Source organism: Lissotriton vulgaris, chromosome 11 (assembly GCF_964263255.1).
Source record: "Lissotriton vulgaris chromosome 11, aLisVul1.2, whole genome shotgun sequence".
In the NCBI taxonomy this organism is placed as follows: Eukaryota; Metazoa; Chordata; class Amphibia; order Caudata; family Salamandridae; genus Lissotriton; species Lissotriton vulgaris.
This window is the reverse complement of record NC_141699.1, coordinates 420,617,367-420,640,580: the sequence shown is the minus strand read 5'-3', so window position 1 is coordinate 420,640,580 and position 23,214 is coordinate 420,617,367. Positions and strand designations below refer to the sequence as shown.

At 43.8% G+C, this 23,214-nt stretch overlaps 1 protein-coding gene across 2 annotated transcripts in view; it reads right to left on the bottom strand.

Moving 5' to 3' along the window:
• GFPT1 (glutamine--fructose-6-phosphate transaminase 1) overlaps window positions 1-23,214 on the bottom strand; it is a 263,939-nt gene that overhangs the window by 21,452 nt on the left and 219,273 nt on the right. For both annotated transcript variants that reach the window (XM_086943489.1, XM_086943490.1), the window contains 2 exons: window positions 2,818-2,932; window positions 2,344-2,471 (listed from right to left, as the gene is read on the bottom strand). In XM_086943489.1, the coding sequence (XP_086799615.1) occupies window positions 2,344-2,471; window positions 2,818-2,932 (243 nt within the window). The remainder of the gene's footprint in view (window positions 1-2,343; window positions 2,472-2,817; window positions 2,933-23,214) is intronic.

Genomic DNA, 23,214 nt, shown 5'->3' with positions numbered 1-23,214 from the left:
TTGGTTCAGATGCTCCGTCCATCACCACCCTCTTTTGTACCTCATGTTTGCTGATGACAAACTCCTTTTTTCCAAGTCGACCGTGGCCTTCAAAAATGACTGGACCACTTTGAGATCTTTTGCAAAGCGCGGAGTCTCGAAATAAGTGTGGTCAAAACCAAAATTGATGGTATTGAACCCAGGTCGTTTATCAAGGGCACATCCGGCATTGGCAGGGAAAGCCCTGAGAGAGTGCAGACATTTACTTATCTGGGTATTACACTAACAGAGCAGGCAGGATGGCAGGCACACATTATGCAGTGCAGACTAAGACTAGAGCAAGTAGCAGGAAGTATTACTAAGCTGGACCATAATTCTATGTCTCAACTGGCACAGTCAGCACTATAAGTTTACTACCATCAAGCACTGTAGACAGCCACATATGGTGTGGAACTGTGGGGCAACCTGGACGTTTCTTCGCTAGAATTGGTGAAAAAACGATATATGCAACCATAAGTGGGTATGCCTTAACCCCTCGCTAGTGCTGACGTCGGCCCACGGCCGCACTGCTGCGAAATCGCGGCAGCAGCAAAGGGGTTAAGCATGCCTTTGCTGCCTCTTAGACTTGATCTTGGGTTGAGAAAGCTTTCAGATAAAAATTAGCCTTTTTCCCATCCTCTTTTGGAGGAGGATCTGGGCTACCTCGGCGTTCTGTCCAAATCAAGATGGTTTAGAAGAAATACTCAGTCTGGTGGGCTCTAGTAACATACCTTGGATCAAGTTCATTAAAGCCACTGTGGGAGAAACTGGGCTACAATCCCAGTTTGGAGTGCCCAGAAAGTGGCTAGGTCAATTCCCAAGTGTAACATCAAACTAGCATATTGGCAGCACCGCAAGTCCATAATATACTCCAAAGCTAGGCACTGCTTTTTAGACTGATGCCTTTCTTTTGGTTAAATGCACATTCATAAGAGAAGATTTCATGGATGAGATTGAACCCCCTCAAGCGAGGTGCTTGTTCTTGTTGTTCCATTATGGGATCTTACATTTCTGTTAATTTACCATCATGTGGGTCAAATCCTCTACGGCGGATGAACAGCCGCGCCCAGCATGTGGAGCTTGTAAGGAGATTTTAGAACATGTACTGTTTTTTCTGCCCAGCCTAGTCAACTAGTAGGCCTGTGCCCAGCAAGTGGAGCTTCTAGGGAGATTTAAGAACACGTATTTTTCGGCCCAGCCTAAGCAACTAGTAGACAGTGTTGGGTTTTATCACTTCGTCATGATTAGAGAGCATAAGTTTGCCCTAAGGATATCAAAACTGACCTTAGTAAACCATTGTTTTTGCACTCTCCCGTTACCTGCTGGCTATGTGAAAAACTAGGACTAAATTCAGCGTTTCTAATGGCTAAATATTTAGTGCCACTGTGTTAACGTGTGCAAATGCAACAAAATATGTATTCTTAATGTTTATTGGAGTGCTCTTTCTCAGTACATACAACAGTTTTAGGGTTGTTTTTGAGTGCATTCGTTTTTATCATACGCATCTATTAAATTCGGATTATTAATGTTTTATCATTGTTTACTTGTGCGATTTTATGGTATAGAGTAGAAATAAAGGTTTTAAACTTTATTGGATTTAGTCCTGCATCGTCTGTTTTATCCATCTACCTTGTACTTTATAGAATAAATACCTCTGTTCCTTGCTCTATATGCTCTGCTCTGTACCATATAAAAATAAATAAGAGGCTGGGCATTATACCATGATATGAACTGTATATATTCTAAAACTGATGTTTTAAGAGGACACTCATTCTGAAAACTACAAGTAAGTCAAATGTGTGACTATGAAAGAGCTCATGACAGAATATAGGGGAATTCACAAAAGGCAGAAAACTACTAAATGATCATTTTTAAAGAGATTTCATCAACCAGTTAACAGGTGAGGCCACAATAGAGATGCATGGGTCTTGCCCTGGGACTGAGTTTAGCGTCATTTATTTATTGCATATGAAATGCTGTGGTGCCTGTTTGATGCCATCTATGAGGATATGTAATGTACATTTATTTGCGATCAGTGCAGCTAAATCCTTGGTTTCACTGTCTGAAATAAGCGAGGCACGCCACTGCTGAGGTATTTGGAACGTATTGTATTTTCACATTTGACTAAAGCAAAAAATTCAATTTAGATTAATGATTGATAGTTGGAAAACAGTATACCCGATTATAAAATATTTAAAATGAATGTTATGTGCATTAGCTCTACTGTTTTCCCAATATTAGTTTTAGAAGACAGGAAATGCTTGCACTTCACCTTTTAGAAATGCAGTTTTTGTTTTATATTTTGATTTAAAAATACAAACTCACCAAAGCTCCCTCAAGGCAAGTAGCGTAGTGATAGCCACGACCCATGATCAATATGGACTTCTGATGGTGGAGCTCAGTGGCCAGCTTCTGAATATCATCATCAAGACTAAGTATTTCCTTGATCAAGTCTATTAGAAAAACACATGCAATGTAATTAACACTGATAACCATACTCTCAGTGTTAGAGGTTCTCGCAATTCCCCTGTCAATGCCCCAAAAGAAGATCTGAGGGAATCATTCCAGTTGTTTATATTAATAACATAAAACACATGACCAAAAGGGGGAAGAAGCAGAAAAAAACAAATATTTACCTCTATGATTAAATACTCAGTAATGGGGTATGAATTCATATGCTTTGAAGAGTTCCCTCGCATCTGGGCATGAAGTAGCTCTTCGTACGAAAGAACCAAAGCTGGATAATTACCATTGGACGTAAATACTTTTTGGGGGGGGGGGGAAATCAAGCTATTATACCTGGAAGCGACTTCAGGCCCTGCAGGATCTGTCGGCGTCGTTCCTGCATAGATATTCTGTCATCACAAACCATGAGGGCGAACATCACTAGGGACACCAGTTGGCTTGTGTAGGCCTGGAGAAACAGAGAAATATGTAGTAAACAGCAAGAAGAAGTAGTAATGAGTGCAAGAAAACACATTGGCACAGGATGTTTAAATAGACAAGTAATCAACTAAGATAAAACATAATTCTACTGAAGACAATTATTTCTAGTTTAACAAAGATGATATTTTATTTGTTTTTGTTAAACACTACACCGTTGGGAAGGCTTTAACCCCAAGGGAAATAAAAAATTATCAAGATGTACAAATAAATCTAATATTCAGAGTGGGAAGGGTTCAATGTCCTTCAGAGATAGACCACTTGGTGGTACTAGAGATGGGTTCAGTTCACAGTTATTCTTCAGCCTCAACATTGATAACATCTGTGAGTGAGACAAAAGCTTGCCATCCCCAATAGCAGACCCACACTCTCAGCACTGATTACACTATACATTAAAAGGAGTTATTTCACTTTCCCACTGAGCAGATTCTTACCAGAGAAAAAATAAGAGTGAAAGGAGAGCTCAACACCTGTGCCCAACAAGCTCTTGTAATCAACTTCAACCGTATTTAGGGGTGAGACTATCGCTCTGGCAGTGTGCTGATATCTCACCACTGGTACCCTATAACCAATGATCACACCTTCAGCTCCTCTCTCCACTGCCCCCAGAGCTACAAAAAAATCCTAACAAAAAACGAATTGTAAAGAGTGTAGCAATGGTATTGAGTATGGATGAGGGAATTGAATGGATTTGGGGTAAGAGTGGTGCTGGTCTGAGAACGTTGTTTCAACTGTTGCATAACATTTTTAAAGAAGAGACAGGTATTGTAATCTGGTTCTCTACCCACTTGGTACCTTCCCGCCCCCCTCCTCCCTTAGAATGTTCTGGCAGTTAGGGCTGGAGAGTGACTTAAATGTAAATGTAAATCCAGTATTTGTAAAGCGCACAGCTACCCTGAGGCATCCCGGCGCTGTTGAGCTGATTCCTTTGAGGCAAGCAGGCTATTTGTGATGTGGAGCAGTGGAGACAACTAATAAAGCCTATCTTTTGGATACCTAAGTGGAGCCTTTTTGTACCTCTACCTTCGGTACATCTTCGTAACACTGGTGACAATTTGGCTTGTGAAAGGCGGCATTTTCCGTCTCCTCCCCTTTCCTGTTCTCCACTTTTTGGCTGTTTGTATGGACCATTCCTGGATTGTAAGGAAGATTTCCCTCTAGGGTACTGTGCTTTTATTACATTTTCAAAGTCAAGTAAACCTTTGGTTCTTCTTACCTGGATGTACAGCTGTCTGGAAGTTCTGTGGGACTGATAGGAGCCCTTTTCTCTGGGTTCTACACTCTGCTGCTGTCAAGTTACTTGTTCCTATGCTCTGACTCCTCCCAGACAGTTAACCGGCTGCTTCGCTGTCTCTCCCTCCTGCTGGACTTTGAAGCAGTCTTCACGGGTGGCAGCATTCCCTTGCCATCCAAGACTGGAAGGCATTGCTCTTCCCCGGCTTCCACTCTCTGATTGGAGCGGTTTGTTGGGGGCTTGGTAACAACTCTTGTTGCCTGCTCGTCGAGATGTCTGACGTTGCGGACTATGCGGCTTAGCTGTTTGGAAGGGTAGCTTTGTTTCTCTCAGCTTCCCTCATGCGGGCGCACACAGCTGATTTGGCACCTGCTGTGTCTCACTTTATGCTGACAGGCACAGCTCTCTTAGTCTCCTTCGGATCTCCTCACGTGACAGATAGGACGCCCGCAGGGTCTATGATGCGGTGACAGGCACAGCTTGGTGGTTGTCGTGCAGCCTACGGTGTCCACCTTTGTATGGGTTGTACACCAAGTCAGCTACGCTCTTCAGGTGACTCTTTCTGTTTACTGTTCTCTTCACACCAATAGGCACAGCTGTTCGAGTTGCCTGTTGCACATTTCAGTGAGTAGTGTCTTCCACACTCTTCAGGAATATCTACAGATTGTTTTGCCAGTCATGCTGACAGGCATTATGAAATGAAATGAAATGAAATGAATTTGTACTTGTAAAGCGCACTTATACCCCAACCGGGGTTTCCTGGCACTGTACGCATACTGCTGTGGAACCCTTCCTGGCTATTCCCTGTGAAATGTCCACTCCTGGGCACCGCCGAGGTAAAGCCAGGCATCCCAGCGCTGTTGGGGCCGTTGTGGAGATTAAGCAAGCTATAGCCCAGCGTTGCAGAGTGAGACCCATGATTAGAATAGGCACCGAGGCGAGAATTATCAGGTCCGAGGAAATTGAGCCCAAGACCCGCCGAGGCGGGAATTGAACCCTGGTCCCGGGCCAGACCTCTGCATCAGGGTCTGTCGCTCTAACCATTGAGCCACACTTCGCCACTGAGACGTGTTGCCGGTTGCATTAAAGTCACTCTCATGGGCAGTGTTCAAGAAAGTGTAGGTGTTTGATTCATTTGGAATTACTTGTGTGCAACTGCCTTCTACCTCCTAGGAGAGGCGCACACAAGTTCTCTCTTGTCAGTGACTCAAGCGTAGCAGATCTCTTCTTTCTCAGGGAGACTCGCACATCTATTGTATCCAGTATCCTGTACACCCTGTTTGCGTGGATTGCTTCGTATTTGAATCTGGCGGATTCTACTTATGCATCTCTGTATATATATCCTATAGTAATTAAGCATTTTGTAGGTATTTTTCCACGCTACATTTATACATTTATCTTCTCCTTGTGCACTTTTATGTGGTCATCTCCTGCGGAGATTCTTTTATTCCTTTTCCATCTTTTTGGTCCTTTTATTATCAGCTGTGCTCTTAAAGTGGCAGCTGGAAAGTCTCAACCAGTTCTGTTTTTAAACGAGGCTGAGAAACCTAGTATTCCGTGGAAGGAGTGGGCAAATATTTTCTAGTCTTACATAATAGCCATTAGGGTTGAGGGGGGAGTTTAGTCCAGTTAAAAAACAGCATAATCTCCTCCATAATTTGGGTACTCATGGGAGGAAAGTTTAGGACTCTCTTCCTGATCCAGTAATTACAGAAGATGATGTGGTTGATGAGCTGGGTGTATACAGAATTACTTTTCTCAAATTGGAGAAGCAGTTTGGTGATAAGATTAACATTGTGTTGGAACGTCATAAGTTTTTCTTCCACATGCAGGATAAGGAGGAAAGTGTGTTGAACTACGTTGCCGCACTCCGAGGGTTGAGCAGTTTATGTGATTGTGCGGAATTGAAAGACTCACTCATTAGAGATAAGATTATACGCTGTATGAATAACATCAGAATTCAGGAGAAGTTATTACAGAAACAACCTGATTTGCATGAAGCTGTGGAAATTGCTAAATCCATAGAACACACAGCTGAATGCCTAAAAACAAGAGCTTCTTCCTCTGCAGATCTAGTTTCAGAAATAAGACGGAAAAACTGATGATGATGTGTTTAAAATAGGAAGTATGAGTGTATCTATGTCTAAGTGTGATGGCGAGAACAATAAGTTTAAATGGTTTAGCTGTGGCAGTAATAACAATCTTGCCAACTCTACATATTGTCAGGCCAGAACTGCTACATGCAAGAAGAGCAATAGAAAAGGCCATTTTGCTAGAGTGTGTAGAGATCCTACCAGTAAAGACAAGCGCCCTGACAAGAAACAAAATAAAGAGGTCACACAATTTGTCAAGAACATTATATTACAAGTACTGGATCCTAGCGTAGTTCAGTCAGTTAATCATTCGGAATGTGATATTCACTTAGATGGTAACCCTGTTAAAGTGTTTGCGGATTCATGCTCTCCTTATACTTTCATTAATTTTTCTGAATTAACAAAATAAAAGTAGTAAGAGAGGGAGACCTACAGTTTCCGGGTACTGTTCACTGTGGATACAATAGAGATCGTATTCCCCTCAAAGGCATGTTAAAGTCTCTCATGACCTTCAAGAACCACTCCACGGTGGGCAAGCTGTAAGTAGTTCAAGAGGGGTCGAATATGCTGGGTAGGCAACATCAGAAGAAGTTGGGAATAAAATTGGATCCAAACAATCCGGAGCAAGTTTTGATAGTTAGCCAGTATATTATAGGGGACCATATTTGCAAGGAATTCCCCGAAATGTTCAATGACAAATTGGACAAGGGGAATAGGTGGATGAGAAGGGCCACTTGGGCCGCCACATTATGTTATTTTAAAGAAAAGCAACTGATGGAGAATAAAACACGGGAAAGTTACTGGTTTACCGCATACTGATGGAAGCTGGAAAGCAGATAGAGTGGGACCTTTTCGTTAGTCATATGAATATTTAAACAGTACAGAGGCTGACTTAAAAGGTGTTTCAAGAATGAATGCTGTGAGAGAGAAGGGAGTACCACAGTTCCAGGGCTTACATATTCCTTTGCCTTAGGATGGTTCACATATAGTGGATAGGTAGGTTCAGACTAATGTTCATTTGAAGATTTGACTTTGAACTCATTACAAATGGAGGGAAGTTGCATAGTCTCCAGGCTCAAGCAATAAACCTAGGTCTCCCTTTGTAGGGCTCATCTATGGTGCACGGGGATGTAGTGATCATATTTGTTCCATCTTTTGTCTTAGAAGAAATCACCTCACCGTATATTTCAGATCCGCAGTCCAATTGCTACTTGGAGTTGTGAGAAAAGAAAAAAAAACAGCACGCACCTGTAACAATTCTTCTCCAACACTGTAATGTTTCACAAACATATGGTGGTGGGCTGACCTACTCTACACAACATAAGATGCTGTGGGAGATCAAAGAGGGAAGTAGTTCACTTTGCATAATCAGTTCATCTCCTTTACAAAAAGGCATCATAAAGGGGTGAGCAAGGAGCCCACTTCTGCAAAGCCATTGCAATCACTGCCTCTTCCAGAAGCAAGTCAGAAGACAGAATAAAAAGCAGCAATCCATCTCCCAGACGCAAGCATTTGGTTTCTGCACTTTACTTTTTTAATGAAAACATGGCTTACTTCAGTGATGGAACGTGATCAAAGAAAAGATCAAGCTGCAGACACAGGTTTTAAAGGAGCAGAGGAAATGTCATATATGAGACAGAGACAAAGAGGTAACAAAAGGACAAAAATGTAAAAATATTTATTCTTGGAGAAATATGCAGTGTTGGCAAATTGAAGGGAACCAGTAAGAAAAAAAACAGCTTGGTCACACTTTTTCCAAGAATCTTTTTTTCAAGCTTTCCATGATCCAGTTCCCAGATGAACTGTAAAAATCTCCGAGTGGTTTTGGAGGAAGGCCAGGAGCTTCCTGACCTCATCCCTCTCCCTCCTCCCTCACTGAGTAAACACCAAATAAAGCTGAAGCATGTCTGTTCTACTCAAAAGCAGCCCATGAACATTAGGGCAGCAGCAGGAGCCAAAGAGTCCCTTCGTTATGGCTCTTTTACGCAAGAACAAGGAAGGAGTTATTACTCCTCTGCAACAATAATACTCTACTGTTGGTGTCTTTCAGAGAATCACGGTCATCGACAACAAGTTGTCATTGGTGCTGCCTGTTTAGTTTTTACGTTTCCTCCAATTCACATAGAAATGTACGCATGGCAAAACTGAGACGAACTAGCAGAGGAACCTTACAAGGGTAAGGTGGAACTCTTGAGCACGCCAAATATTGTAAAAAATTGTAATCCGAAAGCTTTGTAGTCATCAATTTATTCAAAATGTCAATTTTTCAAATGTAGAAATTGCGTTATTCAATGTGATTCTTGGTCGCAAAAGTCATGAGGATATCAAAACATGGACATCGTTTTTCGTAACAGTACTGAATAACCCCGATGCATTTCGAGCCTAACTGAGACGAACACCATTTAAGACAAAAAGAACAAAGCTGTAGGATTGCGTGTAAATTAAATTGCTTCCAAGCACGTCTTTATAATGAAATGAAGAGGGAAGGAATGGAGAACACTTCTCAAATAAATCAGCTAATGAGAACCCGATTACTCATCCAGTGAGGTATAGAGAATCTGAGAGACTGAATGGTCATTGGCTCCCATCTTGTTATCTCCTAGGTGTTCCTTCATCTCAGGTTTCTTTTTCCCTAATACTCTTACTTGCTGCTTTGCTGTCGGCCATTTAGTTCCAGTCTCCTTTCCCTTTATTTGCAGGTTAGCACCATCTCTTTGGCCATTCTTTCAATTTCTTTTAGGGCTTCCACTTTAAAATACCCATCTTTATTGTCTTGGTTTACGGTCTCTCTTCATTCACCCTGTTCTCTTCAGATTTCTGTCCCCTTACACTTAATCACCAGTTTTTATTTAACAGTTTTATATAGCGCAAAGCACCAAGAGGTATGATAGGGCTTTACAGTGAACCATAGTGGTAAAAAAGAAAACCCAAACCAGATGGTCAATGAAACAATTCAAGAACTGGTACTAAGTGCATCATAATGAGGTGAAGAAGAGGGGAGATGGACTGAGGACTAAAGGGAAATGCAGAATGGGCTAATGGGATTAGGAGGAGGATGGAGAAAGAGTGAGACAGACAACAAGGAGAAGGAGTGGGAAGTGAGGGCTAGACCGCAAGAGAAGGGGAGGTAACTAGATGGGAAGAAAGGGGAGAAAGTGGGAGGTAGAGAGAATAGAATAAGAGAAGGAAGGAAATAGAATAGAGGGAGCTGAGCAGGTTGAAGAGTGAGAGGGCAAGGAAGGTGAAGTGAAAGTAATAGGGAGGGTAGGAAGGTTGGAAGGGGAAGGAATCATAGAAGGAAAGAGGGAACAGCAGAGAGGTGAGGCAGGAACCAGTTTTTCTTTTACAGTTTTATATAGCGCAAAGCACCAAGAGGTAGGATAGGGTTTTACAGTGAACCATAGAGGTCATAAAGAAAACACAAACTAGATGGTCAATGAACCAATACAAGAACTGGTAAAAATTACATCATAATGAGGTGAAGGAGAAGAGGGAGAGGGAATGAGGACTAAAGGGAAGTGCAGAATAGGATTAGGAGGTGGATGGGGAAAGAGTGAGACAGACAACAAGGAGAAGGAGTGGGAAGTGGGGGCTAGTCAGCAACAGAAAGGGAGGTAACTAGAGGGGAAGAAAGGGGAGTGAAAGTAATAGGGAGGGGAGGAAAGTTGGAAGGGGAAGGAATCAAAGAAGGAAAGAGGGAACCGCAGAGAGATGAGGCAGGAACAAGAGTAGGGGATAATATGGAGAATGGCTCGAAGGGAAGGGTATGAAGATTAAATGAAGCAAAGAAAATGAAGTAAGGGGGAGCCAACTAGGGAGAGGAAAGTGGGGAGCAAGATCGTAAGCAGCAAGTAGGATATCAAAATTTCAATAAAACTAAATGAGACAGGTACAATCAGAAGATATATGGTTTAGGTTATGGAGAAGCACAGCAGCAAGTGTTTAGATCTAGATAGAAGTACAAAATGGGAGCGAGTGGATAGGAGAGGAAGAGGACGAGATTGGTGGAGAGAGAGTGACAGATGATGGGGAAAGGTGTGAACTAGAGTGCAGGGGATGGGGAGAGAAAAAGAGTGGAGGGAGAGAGGTGGAGACATGGAGAAAATTAGAGTTGTGGAAAGAACAGAGAAGAGTGAGGGATGAAGTAGAGAAAAGGTGGGATAGGGGTCAAGAGAAGTGAGCGAGTGAGAATTGAGAGAGAAGAAGTGAGCTGAAATAGCGAGGGGTATGAGGAAGCTGCAGTGAAGGTGAGATAGAAGAGAGGAAGAAGGACGGAGTAGGAAAAGTGATATGGGAAGGAGGAGGAAGAAATTGAAAACACAGAAGGAGAAGAGAAAGTGGTAAGGCAGGCTCGATTCAACAAAACAGTAAGGCACAGAGACATACATTCTAAATAGATGTTTTAGGTGCTTTCAGAAAGTCATCAACATGGGTATCATTCTTAATTCTACCAGCAGAGGGTTCCAAAAAGGAGAGGCTGCTCCTGAGAAGGACTGATGCTGCACATGAGGAGTTTTTAAAAAGTGACTACAGAATGTTTTTTTTTGCTTCTCAGAGTTCTGGAATTACCTCACTTTTTCAGCAGTCTGGATAGGTAGGACTTTGACATTAACCACTTTTGCAGAGTACATCCTTGCCTCAATAGTAAGACAGTTTAGCTCAGTGATGATTGGAGTAATATGAGCCAATTTATTAGTTGATACAAGCCTAGTCACGCCATGCAGGGCAGTTTTCAATGGTACCAGGACTGTTTGAGAGAGGCATGCATATACAGTGTTGCCAAAGTCCAATCTTGAAAGAAAAAAATGGGCCACTGATTTTAGAAGGGATGTTGATATAAATGGCTTCAACTTCTTCAGGGCACGCAGGTAGAAATTAGATGCATAAAAGAGTTGTGATAATGTACAAGGATGAGTCCAGTATGATCAAAAGGGAAGAAACAGTGTGAGACTGTGATGAGAGAAGTAAGGACTGCTCACACTGCTTAGCAGATCTAGGTGAAAACACTTCATGAACTTGGGGCACAACAGGATGATTTTATTTATTTAGAATTTAGGGTTTGGAAGTTTTCAGACACCAGGACTGAATATTGAGAAGACAACTAAGTGTGAGGATGTCTATAACTGAGCAGGTTTTGTGGGCAATTTTGGTGCCATCCACGTATTGAAGGATGATGACCGCTGTATCCTGAAAATATCGAACAGGGGTTCCATGAAAAGAATAAAGCGCGAGTGCCAGGATGGAACCTTGTGGGACACCACAAATAAAGGGAGTAGGCTTAGATGTATTGCCTTCAATCTTATCTACATATAGCGGTTAGAGAGAAAGGATTCAACCCCCTTTAGAACAGATCCTTTGATTCTGTAATGTTGATCAAGCAGAATGAATATTTGTTTATGATCAATGGTATCAAAGGATGATGTGAGGTAGTTATTTCTCTGGGCTCCTTAACCCTTATGTGTTGCTCATGTGCGCTCTCTCTCTCTCTCTCTCTCTCTCTCTCTCTCTCTCTCTCTCACACACACACACGCACATTGGGGGCCTATCTCTTTTCCTCTACTTTATTATCTCCTATCGGGATCCAATCACCTGACCCTTTCTAGTGCCTAATTTGGATTACCCTGCCCCGCCATACTACTAAAGTTCTTTGGACTACACTGTTCTGTGTCAACCATGCTGATTTTTCCCATTTCTATAGGTTCAAACCATGCCCTGCTTGGTGGTCGGTCTTATTACGCTGGTTCCACTCTCACTATCCTTCCTTTGATCCAACTCCTTAGATACACTAGGCCTTATCAATCTTTGTAGACTTTTCAGATTTCCTTTAGTTTCACTAGAAATCATGATCACCAGCTGCACTGCTGAGAATTTTGATAAAAAATAGTTTTTTCCTTGGCTTTTATCTCAACATACTGTCGATCAGTAGAGCTACTGTGTAGAGTTAAAAGGCCACTCAGCCTTTATAAACAAGGCTAACGAATACCAGGATTGAAGAGCTTTAGAGATTCTAATTATGCCTCCTAACAATATTAATGGGAAAGAACCAAACGATCCAGCATTTTCTTAAAACATACATACATGGGGCAGTTTTCATAGTGCTGTCAATAAATTACCATCTTTCAAGTCGCTTCAGTTGAGACCGAATATTCACATACTCATTCAGGGTTAGACAAATGATGGAAAAATACAGCATCCTTAAAAACATGGACTGCTGATGCCCAATGAAACTGTGACCAATGAGTGATTGCTTCACCTCAGTACCAGTGGTGAGACAATGTGAGAGATAGGAATCTGAGCAACCTCAAGGGAAAGACCATGAAGAAATATTTGCACAACTGGAATGGTCCAGAGTGAGCTACAATTGCTTCTGTGACACACATCTGAATACATAGCAATCCAAATGGGCGTTCCCTATGTAGAAGACAGGGCTAAGGATTTACAAATCAGAACAGTGATCTAATGAAATGACAAACACACATATTCAACAACACATGGACAGAACATCCCACATACATCCAACACAGCTCACAGATATTTGCTAAACCATTTGCCACCGAAATACACCACACTCAAAAATCAAAAGCAAAACATTAGACAGAGCTCTGCACAAAACGCAAAAATAAACCAAATACTCAGATAGCCAGCAACACGATGCACAGACTAACTTGAACTGCAGTGCAAACAGCAGGTTATTGGCCGAAGAGAAGAATAAGCCATTGCTAATAGCTCTCTGGCAATCCTTTCTGAAAAAGCACATACATAAACACACATACAGACATACTCCTCATTCATAAGGCACTGCCAACCTATCAATACCCTTAAACTATGTGATTCACCGAATAACTCAACTTCTATCTTGATTATGGTGAAGAACTCCAGGACAGGGCGAATTACCTCGCTCCTGCTCTTGAAGTACTTGCTGTGAAAGATTCCTCACTAACAAAAGAGACTAGAGGTATCCTTATATGAGACCAGCACAAAAACAGCAGGTACCCACTCGTTCTGCCTGGAAATTACCTTGTGGACTGGGTGTGCAAGTAGAGACTCACCCATTAGGCCTAGCACGAGGCGCCCACCAAAGTAAATAGTGTATTTCATTTAGTTGGGTAAAATGTGCACCTGCAGCCAGGAGCACCCTGCCCTAAATTGCCAGTGCAGATAGGCATGTATTTCAGTCACAGGTACAGGAAAGAAAGCGTTTGGGTGTTAGTGACCGGTGCCAACTTAAAAGTCATCAAGGACTATGCATATGTGGTTATCAATATTAATTCCAGATAATCTTGGACAAAAACCTGTAGTCTCTTAAAGTGAAACCAATGCTGAAGGCCTCAACATCAATTGTGCTATCCTCCCTCCACGATCTTGACTTGCTGCACAAAAGTCTGAAGCTGAAAACTAACATAAAATCATAGGTTAATACCAAGAGCAAGTACACAATTTTGATGCCAGATAGAAGGGCAACCCGAACGTCACTTGTTCACTGAATAAGGACAGGTTGCCAACTTATTTGTAGTGCTTTGGAAAGCAAGATTAGCTAATGATGTATATTAAAGAGGAACATGAGGAGTGAAACACGTTTGGGGATATGTCTGATGAATTCTTTAATAAAAACAAATAAAATGACAACGTGCGAAAAAAATAGGTTGCAAGGCATTTTACTCTCTGCCAAGAGATCTGAAAAACTGCTTATATGATCGTGAAAAGGCAAATTTCAAAGGAGTTTGCTTTGAATACGCTAATATGTAAGCTACTTCAAAGAAAGAAGAACTTCCAGAGGAAGAAGAGTACCTCACGTCCCCTAGGCCAGATGAAAGCATTGCTTCAGATGCATTCTCAGTAAAAGGTTTGATTCAATGTCATCCCTCTTCATGGTCACCACCTTCTAGGAATTGCTGCACTTCTAGAAGTCTGATATGATGGTGGCCAATCAATTATATACACTCTGATACGAATTACAAACAAAGCCAATAGAATACAGAATTTCACTACACTCAACTCTATGCCAATCCACTATGCACCACTGCTTCCATACACCTCCACTCTACTGATGCCGCTCTACGTCACTTTACAACATGGCTAAAAAACATTGGAAATGAGCTCATGTGTAAGCAGAACCTATTGGCTTTAAAAGCACTTCATGAGAACGCATGTGTTTTCCAGCTCTCTCCCTCATATTTCTTCCACACCATACCTCCAGCTACCCATGTTGCTCTCTCCCTAGTGCGCTTTTTATCCAACAAATTATTCTTTCCTATGTGCATATTCCCCTGCAAAACCACTACGCTCCGTTTTGCTCTTGCCATTGTGTGCATCATCAAAACAGCCACGCCCCCATACTCCATGTTGACCTCTGCCAGATGTGCTTCTCCACAGGTGATCCGTGTTGCTCTCCCTTGTGTGTTTCTCCACTACAAACATTCACCACATGTTGATCTTTCCCTCATGTACTTCCCCCCTCAACACCAGTCCCAGTGTTGCTCTCTCATTTGTGTGCTTCTACACCCATAAAACACCACTACGCTCCATGTTGCTCTCTCCATCTTGCACTTTTCCGTCCCTGCAAACACCACCTCACTCTCAGACCAGCTGCGGAGTGCCCCACAGCTCATGTCTGACCCCCATCTTCTTATACATCTATTTGGCTCCCCTCACAGCCATCGTCAGAAGCCACTGACTCAGCATAGTCTTCTACGCCGACGACACCCAGCTGATAATCTCCCTCACCAACAAAACCCACAGCCGCCAGAATCAACTTTCACAACGGAATGAAGGCAGTTGCGGCCTGGATGCAAGGCAGCTGCCTCAAGTTCAATTCAGATAAAACCGAAGAACTCTTCCCGGGACCCCCCCTAGCCAGGTATGACTCTGGTGGCCCACCGCACTAGGAACCCCTCCCACCCCGACGAATAACGCACGCAACCTTGGCATCATACTGGACTCTTCGCTCTCAATTAACTGCCAAATCAACGCAGTATCCTCATCCTGTTTCCACACACTCCAGCTGCTTCAAAAGGCAGTCAGATGGATCCCCACAGAATCCAGAAACACATCGCACACGCACTCATCCCCAGTAAACTAGACTACGGCAAGGTACTCTACGCAGGCGTCACCCAAAAACAGCTTAGGGAACTACAGAACGTCAAAAACGCTGCAGCCAGACTAGTCCTCGACATCCCCAGCCGCAGCCACATGACAACACCTCCGACAACTCCACTGACTTTCTATCAACATGAGAATCAACTTCAAACTCCTCACACATGCCTACAAAGGCCTCCACGACGCAGGACCAGAATATCTGAGTCACTGCCTTGCTTCCACAAGCTCCGCCTGCTTTGAAAGACATTCATTTGGATAGAATGATTGACTCTTCGTACTGATTGTTGCTTTCTGCCTCGTGTGCTTCTCCCTGTCCCCTGCTCTGTGTTGCTTTCTTTCTCATATGCTTCTCCCTCCCTTCCAAAGGCTCCATCCCCTATGCTGCTCAATCTCTTGTGCTGCTTTCTCCAGAAAACACCCTACTCTACAGGTCCACTTCTCCCTCATGCTTCCCCCTATAAACTCCATCATCCCCAGTCTGCTGCTGTCCCTAAAACACCCCCGCTCCCTTTTCTTCTCTCCCTCATGTGCTTTCAGGTCCCATGCTCCTTTTTGCTCTCTTCCTCATGTGTTTCCCCCTAGGAACCACCCCATGATATTTGTTGCTCTCTCCCGCATGTGCTTACCCATACCATACAAACACCCCCATCATTTATTTTCTCTCACACAATCCACATACCACTCCCACAAATCATCAGCAAAACCAGCAGGTCACAAAGATGAGACCTAATGCCTATGCAAATGCTTGTTCATCTGCAAATACAGGTCAAGCACAGGAACTTCTTCCACTGGAGTCTCTACTGATACAACCAAACAATGATCTTTAGACATCCGTAACAGTAATGTTATAATCCAAAGTTATCCTTCTATGGCATCCAATAAGGTGCGTATCAACAAGAAATACAATTCTGCACTCCACGAATTACTCTCCAGACACACCACACTGCATTTGATCTCCACTCACTTTACTTGCGAGTATTAATTTGGACCGACATTACGAGTGGAGACTCCGTGGGTCCATTACTGTGAAGTTTCAGAATTTTATTTCTTGTTGATATGGACTTTATTGGATGCCATAGAAGGATAAGAACAAAAGTTACTTACCTGTAAACTGTGGTTCTCCAGTATTGGTGTCTTTCATAGATTCACATGCTTGAATATTCCCCGTCGTCGAAGTGGGAGTCCCACGGTACATAAAATAGCAGTAATATATGCATGTATACATGAGAAATATCATAGATAAAATATGCATACATATAATGCAATAAAAATGTAAACTTAAAAAAAAAGTACCATAGAACAGAATAGGCCCATTGAAAAGCCCAAGGGAGAATTCACTTCAGTAACTTATAGGAGTCAATATGTGTTGGTCCACATTCCAGCCAATCAGGCTGTAGCCTCCTCTAGAACCTTCTCCTCAGAAGCCCAAGTCCTCAGATTTTCGTAGCACAAGTAAGTATAAATGCTTGAGGAGAAGAGAGCCTCTGAGGGGAGGATGGGAGGGTCGCATGTGAATCTATGAAAGACACCAATACTGGAGAACCACAGTTTACAGGTAAGTAACTTTTGTTCTTCTCCAGTATTAGGGGTGTCTTTCATAGATTCACATGCTTGAATAAGAATAGAAAGCAGTAAACCATACATTAGTCATAAAGGAAGATACAAATTAAGTTTAGGCATAACATATCACTTAATAAGCAATAAAAAACCAAAAACATGACAATACCTTTATGACTGGAGGCGGGTAGCAACAGAGGCTCACCTTTATCGGAAAAGATTCCGCAGCACCGCTTGACCTACTGCCGCATCCGCGGCATCTGTTGATTGCAGGCAGTAGTGCTTCGTAAAAGTATGGCTGCTTGACCAAGTAGCAGCTCTGCAGATTTGTCTTAGAGGTACCCCCGCAAAGAGGGCAGCAGAAGTTGACACAGCTCTCGTGGAATGAGCTCGAGCAGGAGCAGGAAGGGGCTTGCCAGCCCGTTGATGACAATAGGATATGGCAGACGATATCCATCTGGTGATAGTTTGTTTAGTTACGGGTTGTCCTTTGCATACTGGACCATATGCCACAAACAATTGATCAGACTTTCTAAAGGCAGCTGTGCGTTGAATGTAAAATTTAAGGCAGCGTTTCACATCCAGAGTGTGTAAGGAGCGCTCCGCTGCAGATTGAGGTGCAGGGAAGAAAGTCTTAAGAACAATAGGTTCATTGAGATGAAAGTCACTGGGAACCTTAGGAATAAAACTGGGATTTGTTCTCAAGGTAACAGCCTCGTTGGAGAGTTGCAAAAATGGTGGCTGTATAGTAAAGGCTTGAATGTCGCTGACGCGTCTAGAAGAGGTCAGAGCAAGCAACAGAGCCACTTTCCAAGTGAGGAATTTCAGATTGGAAGAATGGATGGGCTCGAATGGAGGCAAAAGCAGCTGAGACAAAACTAGGTTGAGTCGCCATGAAGGTGGGGGCCGACGGATTGGAGGGAACATCCTAAAAAGGCCCTTGAAGAACTGTCTTATGATCCTGGAGGAGTACAAAGATGTTACGCCATCATGGCGGAAACGAGAGATAGCAGCCAGAAAAACCTTAAGGGTGGAGTGTGATAGTCCTGATTTTGCTAGCGACAAAAAGAATGGCAAGATTTGTTCTGGCTGAGCACGCATGGGATTTAGTGATCTAGTGGAGCACCAAGCGCAGAAACGCTTCCACTTCAACTGGTAAGTTTTGACAGTAGATTGTGCTCGAGCATTTGCTAGCACTGTCCTACAATCTTTGTCGATATTCATGTGTGCAAATTCATTGTACTCAGGTTCCAGGCATGAAGTTGAAGGTATACTGGATCCGGATGGCATATTTGACCTTGATGCATTGTGAGAAGATGTGGCAGAGGATGCAACTGTATCGGTTGTGTCAGAGAGAATAGAAGGAGATCTGAGAACCAAGGACGTCTCGGCCATTTGGGTGCGATCAGGATTATCCGACATGGTTGGAATCTCATTCTGTGTAACAGACGAGGAATGAGCGGCAGTGGAGGGAATGCATAGCTGAAGGCGTTCGCCGAATCTATTGAAAAGGCATTCCCACTCGACTCCTTGTGTGGATGCCGGCTCGCAAACCTTCGACATTTCCTATTGAGAGCAGTTACAAAGAGATCCAACTGTGGTCGGCCCCACTGTCGGAAGATGTCATCCAACGTTGGTTGGTTGAGTTCCTATTCGTGGTTGTCCGAGAGGGCTCTGCTGAGTGCATCCGCCAGCACATTGGCCACACCTGGGACATGGACAGCTTGAAGATGTATTTGATGTTGGAGAGCCCAGTCCCATATTTCCTGTGCCAATTGTGATAGCACGAGAGATCTTGTCCCGCCCTGTTTGTTGATGTAGTGCATGCTGGTGGTATTGTCTGTCCTCACCAGCAATGTCTGTCCCTGCACTACTCTTTGAAAGGACTTCAAGGCCAAGAAAATCGCCAGTAGTTCTAAGCGATTTATGTGCCACATGCGCTGAGACGCCGTCCACTTGCCTCTCACGGACATTCCGTCGAGATGAGCCCCCCAACCTTCTAGGGAGACGTCTGTCGTCAATGTCAGTGTTGGTTGTTCGTCCTTGAATGAGCGACCTGTTGCTATGTTTGGAGGATGAGCCCACCACTCCAAAGCTCTTTGTATGCGGGGCGTTAGATGGATTTTGTCTTCGAACGACCCTGATACTTGCTTCCACTGGCTGTCTAGTTCTTCTTGAAGGACTCTCATGTGCAGTCTGCAGTTGGGAATCAGTTGAATGCAAGAGGAAGCCATGCCGAGGAATGATTTGTACATCCGGACAGAAACGTACTGCCTTGACTGCAGGAACTGAACTTTCTGTAACATTCGGCTCTGACGTTCCTGTGAAACGAACACTTGCCCTAGCCGAGAATCGAGCGAGGCTCCTAGAAAATCTCGTTGTTGAGAAGGGCGAAAGTGTGACTTTAGGCAATTGATGGAGAAACCTAACGTTTCGAACAGGGATATGCAGACTTGTGTGTGTTCTTGTGTCAGTTGGATAGTCCTGGCTTTTATGAGGTAGTCGTCCAGATACGGATAAAACTGGATGCTCTGTAAGCGCAGGTAGGCGGCCACCGGGGCTAGGATCTTGGTAAATACCCTCGGTGCCGACCGAAGGCCGAATGGAAGGACCTTGAATTGATAATGAAATTGGCCGACTGTAAAACGAAGGTATTTCCTGTGCCTGGGGTGAATAGGCACATGGAAATATGCATCTTGAAGGTCTATTGTCGAAAAGAACTCTCCTGGAATGAGGAAATTCAAGATTTGAAGCAGGGTTAGCATCTGAAAAGTCTTTGATGCGATGAACTTGTTTAGAGCCCTCAGATCTAAGATGGGGCGCCACTCTCCTGATTTTTTCTTTACTAGAAAGAAACGGGAGTAGAATCCCTTGCCGCGTTGACATTGCGGTACCAATTCTATGGCTCCTTTTCTGATCAGAAGCTGCACCTGGGCCAACAGTTCCTTGAAATGGGGAGAAGGTGGGCCCGAAGGCGGGCGAGCGGGGGGAAATTTCGTAAATTCCAGGGTGTGTCCTTTTGAAACCACGTCCAAGACCCATCGGTCGTTGGTAATGTTCGACCAATTGCAGAAGAATTTCGAGATTCGACCTCCAAGATGCACAATCCTCTCACTGTTTTTTGCTGGTGTTCGCACCACCTCTGTAGTTGGACTTCCGCTGGTAAGGTTTGGAGGTGGATGAACGATTTTGGGACTGATAGGATCCTCTTTGTCTGTTGTCGTAAGTGTATCCTCGATATTGGCCTGTGCCTCGAAAAGTAGAGGTTCCCCCTCCTCTACCTCGTGCCCCACGAAATGGCCTCTTTCTATATTGAAGAGTTGTTAAGGACTTCGCTGTATCCGTGTCCTTTTTTATAAGTTCCAAAGCATCATCAACGTGCTTACCGAACAGAGACTCGCCATCGTAGGGCAAATCTAGCACTCTGGATTGAACTTCCGGACGGAAGGTTGTTGACTTCAGCCAGCCTTGGCGACGCAAAACTGCAGCACCCGCCAGTTGTCGGAAACCAGTAGAGGCTATATCGACGGCACAGTCGATTATTTCCGTTGAAATCTTTTCTCCCTCGAGAATGATGGCCTGTGCTTCATCCCGGATGGAGTCGGGCATTTGGGGGAGTAGACCAGCGATCTCGGACCACATTTGACGGTCGTATCGACCCAGTATGGCTAAGGCGTTGGAAGCTCTTACCGTTGTCGCTGCCATTGTGGTAAATTTCTTACCAATTGAGTCCAATTTACGGCCATCCTGATCCGGCGGGGAGGTCAGGGGTATGGCTGGATTTCGAGACCTTTTTTGTGCCGCCTGAGTGATAACTGAATCTGCTTTAGGTTGTGAAACTAAGCAGGCTGGAGAAGTAGGCGGCGCTTTATATTTTTTGTCCAGTCTAGGTAGAACGGCTGGAATGGAGTTAGGACGTTCCATTAACTTTAGACCCTCCTCCCATATGTGGTCAATGATAGGAATGGTATGAGTTTGGCGTTGAGGTAAGTCTTTAAAATCATACAAAAAACATTCCGCTTGTTGTGTTTCCAACGTTAAGTGGAACCTCTTCGCTGCACGAACCATAATGTTATGGAAACTCACGATATCCACTGGTGGCGAAGTTCTTGGTGATGTTGGTGGAGTAGAGGGTGTCTGTGCCCTATAATTGTCCCATTCCTGCATTTCCTCATCATCAGTGTCATTATCTCCAGTGTTATGAGGAGTTTGAGCCTCATTATCTGTATCATGAGCAGCACCCAAAGGAGACGTAGGTGCAACAGTCGCCTGAGCTTGAAGCCTAGGTGCTGGAGACTGTGGTCGAGGCACTGGAGACGGAGGGTGTAGAGCTGGAGGCTGAGACCGCTGCACTTGAGGTGCTGGGGAAGGCGGCAGCGATGGTGGAAACCTACGATTGTAGTCATCCAGCATATGTTGCAGCTTTTTCACCATAGACATAGGAATCTGTGTAAAGCGTTCGTAATTTGGTTGTTGTGAGCTATCTAATGGAAAAAGAACATTCCCATCTTCGACGGTATTATCCGCATCCTCATCCTCGTCACTGTAGTCCTGACACTTTATGTGTAATTCCGATGGACTGGTTGCTGGTTGATAAAGTTGATCCACTTCAGAATCATTTCCAGATTCCTCTGCTCCAGATTGAAACAATTTCTCTGGAGGCTGAGATCCACTCCTAATAGGACTTAACTGTATAAGTGGTACAGTCTTGAGAGACGAAGTAGAAACCACCTTGAAGGTGGCAGTAGATTGTAGAGGTTGTTGAGTCGTCAACGAGCCCGTCGACGACAGTTGTACAGCTTTAACACCCTCTAGTTGTTTTTTCGTTGGCGCCGCTGAATCCGGCGTAGGAATTTTTGACTTGGTAGACGATGATTTTTTGTTTTGCCGTCGACGAGAAGGTCGTCGGCGGAGCAGCCGTCGACGGGGGGTTCATCGTCGGCGTCGATGGTATCGTCGACGGATTGTCGTCGACGAGGATCCGGTCGTCGACGACAATGCCTTGGTCTTCGTCGACGGAGGAGCCGTCGACGGTGGGTGCGTCGACGATGGTTTCGATGGGACGATGATCATAATAATGGACGAGATGGGTCTCACCTCTTGGCTGCTCGTCGACGAGATGATCGTCGTCGTGGCAGAGCTGGTCGACATGGAAGAAGTAGTCGTCGACGTCGAAATTGCCAAAACGGACTTCGTAGACGCTGAAGACGTCGACGGACGCGTCGACGAGCCCGTCGACGAGCCAATGCCCGTTTTAGATACGGAGGGCATGGTCTTGGGTCGAGACGCCAGAGAGCCAGGTCCCGTAGGCGCGCCCTGAAGCAAGTCTTGTGAGGAGACATCCTTGAAAGATCCTAACTTTTTACTCTTCTTAAGAAAAGGAGAGGGGACTTCAGTCTCAGACCCACGCTTCTGAGAGGTTTTCGAAAAACCAGATGACATACTCTCAACATCGGAAACGACATTATCAGATGATTTCAACTTCTGTAGCCACAGAAGGAGACGAGCCTCTCTGTCCCTCAATGTTTTAGGAGGAAATTTGCGACAGAGTCTGCAGGTAGAGACAACATGGTCCGGATAAAGACAGTAAATACACTTACTGTGTGGATCCTCATGAAAAAGGCGCAGTTTTCCACAGGATGGACAAGCCTTGAACAAAGTTTTCTTTGAAGAAGACATTTTTGAAGAGAAATAAGAAGAAACTTGGAAAAAACTGAGCAGAGCTCAGGGAGACTCCCTTCACACGACGTGCGGTAGAAAATCTGAGGACTTGGGCTTCTGAGGAGAAGGTTCTAGAGGAGGCTACAGCCTGATTGGCTGGAATGTGGACCAACACATAATGACTCCTATAAGTTACTAAAGTGAATTCTCCCTTGGGCTTTTCAATGGGCCTATTCTGTTCTATGGTACTTTTTTTTTAAGTTTACATTTTTATTGCATTATATGTATGTATATTTTATCTATGATATTTCTCATGTATACATGCATATATTACTGCTATTTTATGTACCGTGGGACTCCCACTTCGACGACGGGGAATATTCAAGCATGTGAATCTATGAAAGACACCCCTAATACTGGAGAACTTTGGATTACAACATTTGGGAAACTACATGGTTTACTAATTGACAATATCAAGCTGCACGGTTGATGAACTAAAGCCATACTGCAGATAAAGCTGTAGTGATGAAAATCGAATATGGATTTAATTATGTCCCTGAACGGATATCTAAAGATTAAAAGTGGACTAGAATATTTGAGACTCTGAAACTT